Source organism: Amphibalanus amphitrite, unplaced genomic scaffold (assembly GCF_019059575.1).
Source record: "Amphibalanus amphitrite isolate SeventyFive unplaced genomic scaffold, NRLGWU_Aamphi_draft 000091F_arrow, whole genome shotgun sequence".
Taxonomy (NCBI): Eukaryota; Metazoa; Arthropoda; class Thecostraca; order Balanomorpha; family Balanidae; genus Amphibalanus; species Amphibalanus amphitrite.
This window is the reverse complement of record NW_024881587.1, coordinates 1,094,254-1,103,750: the sequence shown is the minus strand read 5'-3', so window position 1 is coordinate 1,103,750 and position 9,497 is coordinate 1,094,254. Positions and strand designations below refer to the sequence as shown.

At 47.9% G+C, this 9,497-nt stretch overlaps 1 protein-coding gene across 1 annotated transcript; it reads left to right on the top strand.

Moving 5' to 3' along the window:
- The first annotated feature begins 1,821 nt into the window (after positions 1-1,821).
- LOC122380115 (A disintegrin and metalloproteinase with thrombospondin motifs 18-like) lies at positions 1,822-4,047 on the top strand. The gene has a single exon (XM_043362939.1). It carries the CDS (start codon positions 1,958-1,960, stop codon positions 3,719-3,721), a length of 1,764 nt encoding a protein of 587 aa, XP_043218874.1. The 5' UTR covers positions 1,822-1,957; the 3' UTR covers positions 3,722-4,047.
- The last annotated feature ends 5,450 nt before the right edge of the window (positions 4,048-9,497 follow it).

Genomic DNA, 9,497 nt, shown 5'->3' with positions numbered 1-9,497 from the left:
CCGAAAAGTGTCTTACTCAGGAATGTGGTGTCTTACTGAGGAATGCAGCCACGTCTTCGTCAGCTAATAAGCATGCTGCTTACAGCCAATGCAGCATGCGTAGGTTTGAACTACGCTATATGATTGTCGTAATAAGCTTCCGCGTCAAACATTATTTTATATAGAATATAGTTCTTTCTATATCTATTAAAATATAGAAAATAATCCTTTTTATGAAAAGGTTTTATGCTATTTTTTGATCGCTTTTAGCTTTAAAAAAATCATCAATCCATTAAACTAAAAAACTAATTCCAGGTAAGTGAACCAGGTAGTTCCAGGTAATTCCAGGTAAGTTCCAGGTAATTCCCTTTAACCACACCTCCAGTTGAGATTAAATTTAGTACCCCCCCCCCATGGCTCAAGTAACGTACGCCCCGCTTTGTGTCCTTCAGTTCGGAACATTATCGGCCTTCTGTCAGACCGGTAAAAATGCACGCAAATTGCGACTGTCTCAAATAGGCAATCGGTAAGCTAAAGATAACGATTGCCGTGTTAAAACAAAGCTTGAAGCTAAAAAAGATCCAAGCTACAGATGTTCAAAGCCGGATATATGGGTAAGATGATACGACATCCGGTTATCACGAGCTGTGTGACCGTTTCCATAAAGGATTCTGGCCTCTCCCGTTTCCGTAGGTTGTTCTCTCGGGGTACGTACGAGCAGGGTCGTGAGTGAGTACCTTCCGCGCCCCTCCCACCGGCTTCCGTCACTAGCACCGTGTCCTCGCGGGGTATCGGGAAGCAGTAGCTACATGCATGTAGCTACTGCTTCCCGATACCCATGGGTATCTGCCGCGCTCCCACCGGCAACCGTCATTAACGCCGGGCCAGTCGGGCACTGAAGCGCGCGCACAGAGACGTGACGCTGATTGAGGACCGTGTCACCAACAGGTTTCACATCCTTGTAACGACGACAATAAATTTCCCGATGCCCAGCCTGACCTGCCGTTGACCGGGGCGAAATTCAGATGCCAGTGACCGGCGGTGATCGACCAAAAAAAAAAAAAAACGGGAAGTGGTCGTTGTGCGAAACTGCCGCATTGATACTGATGGTTTATAATCCATATCTCCAACAGTTGGCTTAAAGGCAGGCTACTATCATAGCTATGTATAACCATTAAATGACAATGTCTTCCCACAACAGTGAATTATGCTACACATTTCTGCAGTGTTGCACTCTTACTTTGTGTATGGACGTTTTCTGAACTGCATTCAAAGGAATACAAAAAATAAATGGATGTCTTATGACCTTTCCGTCTCACGCTCAATCTTTTCGCATGCTAGGCCGTGTGTCATGGCAAACTAACTACCTATTGCTCCGTACTGATAATCCCTGGAGTTTTAATTGAACAGGCTATCGAAAATTGTCTCATTATGAACATATAGAGTAGGAGAAAACCACGTTTTATGCATTTTCATGATATTGGTGACTGCTCTTAGATATTATTTCAGAACTTACCGAGTAAGTTGCCTCTCACAAATCAAATGCATATCTAAATGTAATTAAGTGATAATTAATTAATGTCATGCCATGTGCAACGAAAAGGGCAAGCGTTGCGAATGCTCTGGAACTGTCCTCTGGAAATGTCCGATCTTTGAGCCATTTGGTTCCCAGCCCTGCCCGCGGTCACTCTGCTGGGAACGCACACGTGCCGCGCCGCGCTCGCTGATGATGTCGTAAATCGGTTGTACGGAGCGCGCTGCGCTGTGTGACGTCACCCCTTTCCACGCCCGTTATTGGACGGCGATCCGCACCCGCCAGCGTACATATAGCGCATCTGCCGGCAGAGTGAGCAAGTCGCACACCGACTCCACTGGGCTCCGGTCCTCTGCAAACTAGGGAGACGCTTTGGCTCGTCACCCTAGTCAAAAACAACTAGCTAAATTTTGCACACTCAAGGTGCACAAAATAAAGCTTAAAATGGAGTTCTCTCTGCTATATATTGTGGCACTGCTGAGCTGTGCTGCGGCCCTCCAGGCGTCCTCTGCGGACGAGCTGGCCACGGCCGCCTCACACACAGCTCCGCGGCACACGCTGCATCTTCACCTCTCCGTGGACGAGCTGCGCCACGTGTTCGCCGTCGAGCGCCACGAGGACGTGCCAGAGTACGACCTCTTCCACGTGAGCTCCAGACGAAAGCGCAGCCTCAACGGCCGGCACCGGCGCAGCGTTCACGTGCAAGCGTTCGGCGACCAGATTGACCTGGACCTGGAGATGAACCGCGAGATCGACAACCACATCCGGCTCTTCTACGCCGACGGCGCCGACAGCGACATCAACATCGAGCGCGTCGAGGGCGACACGGACATGTACGTGGGCGAGCCGTACCAGGACGTGAGTCGCGAGGCGGCGCTGCTGGTCAACCACGCCGACGACGACACGCTGCAGCTGAACGGCGTGGTGTCCGACCTGGTGATCGCGCCGGCACCGAGGCGCGTGCACCACCACTACCCGTCGTCCCATGACGACGACGAGCTGCTGGCTGATGACCAGGAGCCGCTGGACGGGTCCGAGAGCCACGACAGCACGGCCCGGCTGCGCCAGCGCCGCTCGACACCGCCGGTCACACGAGGACTGCACGTCATCTACAAGCGCGCCGCCTCGCCGTCGTCATCCACTGGCTCAGCTCCCATCGACCACGAAGATTCTTCGCTGCTGGTGGAGAAGGAGCCGGCAGCCAGTGAAGACTCTTTGACGGACGAGTCGCCCAGCCGCAACAAGCGCAGCACGCCGTCACTTTACCCAGAGGTGCTACTGATTGTCGACTACCAGACCTACGAGGCGCACAACTTTGATGCCAAGGCCGTGAAACGTTACATGATGACCTTCATGAATGCTGTTGATCTGCGTTACAAGTCTGCCGAGCAACCGTCCATCACCATCAAGGTGGCCGGCATCGTCATCAGCAAATCCAAGGAAGCCACCCCGTATCTGGAGAAGCACATGGTCAATGGCAAAGCTCTTGAAGCCGTTGGTGCTCTTGATTCCATCGGAAAGTACTTGTTTAAGGAGAAGCGTCTGCCCACTTACGATGCTGCCGTTGTCATCACGAAGCGTGACATGTGCACGCGCAGAAACGGCAGAGGCACCTGCAACAAAGTGACGGCTGGCTACGCATATGTCGGCGGTGGTTGCAGCATCAGCAGCTACCATAAGAAGGTGAACTCGGTAGCTCTGGTGGAGGACTCGACTGGTTTCTCCGGCATCATCGTGGCCGCGCACGAGATCGGACATCTGCTGGGAGCCGTGCACGATGGCTCACCGCCGGCAGCGTACCTGGGCGGGCCGGGAGCCCGCTCCTGTCCCTGGAAGGACGGCTACATCATGTCCGACATGCGGCGCGACCACAAGGGCCTCAAGTGGTCCGTGTGCAGTCTCAATCAGTTCGCCCACTTCGCCAACGACAAGCGTTCAAAGTGCATGCACAACCACGCCAAGAAACCGGCCAGCCTGCCGTCGGCCAAGAAGCTGCCCGGTAAGCTGATGACCGTGGACGCGCAGTGCAAGCGGGACCGCGGCTCGAGCGCCTGCTTCAAGGACCAGCGCGTGTGCGCCGAGCTGTACTGCTTCGAGCCGTCCAGCGGCTACTGCGTGTCGTACCGGCCGGCGGCAGAGGGCTCCGCCTGCGGCCGCGGCCTGCACTGTATCAACGGCCAGTGCGTGGCCGACAGCTTCTACTACTAGCTGCCGCTGCTGCTGCTGCTGCTGCTGCTTATTACGTGCAGGCTGGCCCGCGGGCGGGTCCAGCCACCTCTCAGGTACCTGGCGCTGTTGTTATTTTGCACTGTTTAGATGGACGGGGCGGCTGGCTTGTACCACGTCGGCTAGGACGATGCCAGTAGGCGGTGGCTGCCACTGCCGAGTGAAGGTCTCTGATCTCTGTGAAGCGCGCTATTTCCGTCCTACGTCGGTGCTGCGTACTTATTTGTAGGTATGTGTGTGAATGCTTCTTAGTGTCATGTTGTTGATGTTCTATTCGAATTGTCTTAATAAAAAGTCGAATATAGTAACAAGTGTATTTATTTTTACCTTAAAGATAGTATGTGACCCTTTTCTACAAAATCTGAGTTAGGACCATTTTCTGATAAAACGCAACAAAATATAATGTAAATTAAATCCCTTCTACTTCAATCAGTAACTTATCGCCAATAACTCATCTTGAAGTCACCTAAGCGGGGAACGCTGAAAATGACCGTTGAACAAGTACTTACATCACTTTTTGCCTAAATGAAATTCTCTGAAGGGAGCGTATTCCTGACCTTTGATCTTCATCACGTCTAGTTACTTACCAGTCGTCTAAAGTGCTTACAAAAGATGTTCATTGTTAGGAAGTCTTTTATGCCTAAGTTTACGCAATTATTTTCCTTTTTAAGATTTTAACCCGGCAGGCGGTGGGCCTACCAGCCACCTTCCGCGCGGTGGGGGGGGGGGGGCATTTTTATTTTTGCCCCCCCCCCCCGTATCTCCGAAACTACTGGACGGATCCGGAAAATTCAAACGGCGTTCGATAGCCCTGTCAAATTTGTTGAGGGAAACCAAGTTTCATTGACCTCGGGGTCACCGATAACGTCACAGGTCAGGTCAAAGATAAAATGTTTCACCGTTCACGGGGCTTCTAGGGAAAGCGCTATAACACCGAGTAAAACGCATGTTGTCGAAAATCAGCGATAAGGCGTCAGTTGTCTAGTACATATGTTGCTAATAGAGGTCACTGGTCATACCAGGTCAGGTCAGAGGTCAGGTCACCAAAGGTCACCAAGGGTCTGGGTCACCACATGAGCCCAACTTTACTAAGGTTATGCGATGCATGTTTTATGGCCAGTTTTTCATTTCCAACTCAATGGTGTTGGTTATAAGACCATCAGGTACGGTTTAGGTCACTTTCTGGTGGAGGTCAGGTCAAGGTTAGGTCAAAAAAGGTCAAATTTCAAAGTTGATATTTTTGCATAAAATGGGTATCGATTCGATGCAGCTCGTCACGGGGAGTCTAATGGTGGTCTTTGTTTTGCGGTACGAGGTCTAGAATTGCTGAAAATTGAGTTTGAAAATTTGACGTCATCAATTTTGAACAGTTTTTTTCGCTATAACTTGGCCAAAAAAAGAGGTATCGATCTCAAATTTGGTATGTCGATAGAAGGCGGTAGGGAATATCACATATATTCCGTTTTTTTTTAAATTCAAAAAACTTTTTGGATTTTTTGGCTATTATATTCAAAAAATCTATTTTTTATTTTTGGGGATCAAAATCCAAAAAATTCGAAAACCGAAATAGCAGTTTTGTAGCCCTTTTAATTCCACACCTTTTATGTCTGAAACATTTTTCTGTATCTCTAAAGCTGTAGGCCTGACAGCTCTTCCCGCGAAAGCTTTTTTTGGGTCGAAAATGGCAAAAATGACGTCACTCTGACGTCATTAGCGGCCAACCTATCATAGCCTTTGGAAAAAAAAATTATTGGTCACCATGTGCGCTAGTTGCTCCCGGGAGGGTACTGAAAGTTTGGTGACTATCAGCGCAGCGGTTCTCGAGATATATTGAAAAAACTAAAGGGGGGCAAAAAATGCCCCCCCCCACCGCAAGGTTAAGAATGTCCTGCCATACGCGGCTATTTTAGTAGCAGCGATGAGCGACTCGATTTTGAATCGGTTCCGCCGACTGCACAATAATTGAAGATGGATACAGCACTTCCGCAGCATTCCTACTGAAAACAAATGCAATAGTCAATACTATCATTAAACTTTTAATGACATAGTTCTGCAAACCTGAGCTGTTTTGGAAATAGAGATACTTGCATTTTTTATTGAAGCTGTGGGTCTGGCATAATGAATTTCGTAGTCACGATAGAAAATTTCACCTCGTTTCTGGCGCATGCCATTGCTGTTATATAGGCTATATTGCTGTTATATATGAATACTCTTGTCGCTTGCTGTTATTTATTTAATGATAAGCCCTTTAGCATTGCAAGGGGTGATCAAGCGTGCGTTCGACATCTGGAAAATGAGGGATAATTATCCGAGATCACCGGCAATAATTTGGTATTGCAGGGACTATCGATGCAATCAGGGTAACTTTTAAAGGGGGAAAGGGGAATTTCCCCCTTTCGAAAATTCCGCTCCCCCTTTCAAATTGTGCGTGAAGGGCTAGGGAGGGAAGGGGGAATTCCCCCTTTCAAATTTATTTTTGAGCCCATTTTCAATCAATTCACTACTCAGATTCTATAATCATCGTTTGATCAGACTCTAGTCATCAATCAACGTTGCTGGCGCTTAGATAATTTTCAATTTGAGGTTCCATCCAACCATTTTACGTTCAGTGCAGCGGGAACTCCAGATTTGACCCGATACCGATCGGATGGTCGGTGGGACCGTCTCTTGTCTTGCCTTTTCCGTCTCTTCGCAATCACTGACATATCGCTACAGGCGTCGGCGTAGAAACCGGCGGGGGACGGGGGTCATGACCTCTCTGAACCAAGGGTCTTCCTTCGAACCAGGGTCCTTCAATCGGTCTTGGCCTAGCAAGAATAGTCACGTGTTACCTCTCTCTTTTTAGAAAGGCGCTACTTGATGTTTCGCCAGGGTAATAGGTTGATAGGTACTACTGATTGACATTCGCAAGGGCGCAGTCAAGTTGGGACCTCCCCCGCCCCTTACCGCCAAGGTAGGTATCTACGTATATTTTTAGCTAATTAATTTTTTTGCCACCTTACAATATAAAGTGGCCAGAATCCGGGGAGTGAGTAGGATTTGGGGGTAGGTAAGGTTCTGCAGCCGCCATCCTAACCGAAACCTAATAGCATTGGGCCCCCCTTCAGATGCCTCTGGATCCGCCCTTGCCCCGAACTTTATTCCCCCTCTCGACTTTTCCTGTAAAAGTAATCTTGGATGCAATAAGTCATTTTTTATATTGTTTTTGCTTCAGTGATGGCTCTTTTACTCGTTGGATGTCCGTTTTTCACGGTGTCAGCCTAAAACCCCGAATGATCCCATTGATTCCGGAAAATTATCCCTATTTTCCAGATGCCGAACCCATGGCAAATCCATTTGCCGATAAACAAAAACAAGCGTCATTATTTGTAACAAAAGCGGCACACAATGCAACTTTTTTTAAAAGAGAAGTACAAAGTGCTTACTACTTTCCATAGGTGCTGCCAGTACTGCTTCTCTCTTGCTAAAAAAGGCGTTTTTACTTACAGAAATGTGTAAAAATCATATTTTAAAGAAGCTACAGTAAAAATAGCACAATACTTCAATAATTTTTCTTAAAGAAATAAGGACTAGTTGTTGGGAAACCAGTGCACGATCACCCGACCCTTTACTATGGCCGTCCAACACTTTCTGGCCTCCCTGTTCGCGGCACTCGACGCTGACGTAGGGTCCAGGGATTCACTGGTGACCAGTACCGCTCGTTCTGCTTGTTTGGGCTTGCTCAAGATGAAACCACTTTTCGTCTGGCCAGTACATGAATTTTCTTTAAGGCTGTCTGGTTTCTTCAGGAGCCACTATAACAGAAGGAGACCCGGTCAAATCGATGCTTGTCAGAGAGGGGAACCACCTGAGGTTTGTATGGGTAGGTACAACCATCCCCTAACTACATACTTCCTCAATTCTCTCCACGCCGTCGGGGTGGAGATGTTATCCGATTGCCGATTGCGCTGATATCCATGCCAAGTATCAGCGCAATCGGCAAACTAACTAAAGAGTCATTAGACTTGTTACCGAATTGACACCTCTTCGTTTTGCAAATTGCACGTGGCACGTAGGTACATTCAAGATACCTATAAGAAACGGGTAGACCCGATGTTTGAAAGTAAAGCCCCAGTCACAAATCTGACGCACCTGTGACATTTCCCGACACCCACGTGACTATTGTAATAACTTTTGTGTTTTGCGATGTTTTGACCTTAATTAAAGTAGTAAAATCTCAAAACGTATCATTTATGTTGTTTGAAGCAGCATATTGAAAATTATATTAGTAAATTATCGATAAACTGCTTATAGCAAGTCACGTGACTGCTACCAGATTCTGTGCTCAGATAGCATCTTTTCAACTTCGATTTTGAACACTTTTTACCTCCTTTGAGGCCAAATGATGGACGGTTTGAGACACACGATGAAACGCTGAATCTATTGATGCCAAAATTTCATCGTTTTTGGCATTTTTAGACTAGTATATCCTGGCTCAAACTTTGACCAGTTTTTTGTGTAAACTCAATGGTGAAGGGAAAACTTCACGCCCAGCTGACGTCATTACACTTTACAGTGCTACCAAATCGTGTCTGGTGGGGGTCGGGTACATTAGGGGTCACCCATACGCATCGAGAATAGCACACTACGTGTAAGAAAGGAAGAAGCTATCCCACACAAAAGACAGCGAGTGAATCGGTCAAGCAGTTGTGGAGATATAAGCTTTGCAAAGGCGCCTCCACGGCGACCGACTGCTAATATTCAGCAATAATCAGTGTCGCATCCGCGCACGGGAGGTATCCCCGTCACCTGTTCGTATGCTCTAATGTGGTTGAGTTCAAGTCACAGTCGAGCCCTGCTTTTTTACAACTTCTCTGAAAACGGCACATCGTGCAGTGACGTTCTATACATCGTTGGAAAGAGCATTGAAATTTGTATATTATATTAACTTTTCACTTTTATATAACTGCATCGTAAAAAGTTATTACGCAACAAAGACGCTCCCATTGACTTTCCATGTTAAAAATTGTTATTTTTAAGCAAGCTTTAAAAGAAAAACGATTTTGCACAGCTTAACGAAGCACAACAGTATATACTATGTTCTCTTCTCAGCAACATATGAAAGTTTGGACGAAATCGTGACACATAATTTTGTACAATGCGCGAATGAAAATATCTCTGCAAAAGTGTCCATTCACTTAACATGGGACACAGCAAAATTCCAACTTTGACCTCGTGCAAAGAAACGTTCCGAGGTTCTGACGGGTGTACGGCGCACACTGGCGTGTACCTAAACGTGTTTGCAATAAAATGCCTAGAAGAAAACCACCTCTTGGCTCGTTTTTCCGCCATTCGTGATGGCGTAAAAAGTGTCCAATAGACGAAAATTGAAACGCACGTGCCACGCGCAAAAGATTTCTGAGGGAGTAGCGACCGGTTGCATCAGCGTGGTGTCCGACCTGGTGATCGCACCGGCACCGAGGCGCGTGCACCACCACTACCCGTCGTCCAACGACGACGACGCGCTGCTGGCTGACAATCAGGAGCCGCTGGACGGGTCTGAGAGCCACGACAGCACGGCCCGGCTGTGGGGGCGTCGCCTCCACAGCCTTCAAGTTGTGGGGGCAGCGTGCCCCCATTGCCCCCACGGTTTCCGCGTCCATGCAGGGAGGTCAAAAAAGGTCAAATCAGTCCAAATCAGTCCAATTTACAATGACGAGAAGTCGGTCATAAAAATGAAATCTAAGTTTCCAAAATGAGTCTGGATGATATGATGTAT

Bases quoted from the DNA above. Each gene is read 5' to 3' on its own strand.
- LOC122380115 (XM_043362939.1), top strand. From the start codon at position 1,958: ATGGAGTTCTCTCTGCTATATATTGTGGCACTGCTGAGCTGTGCTGCG.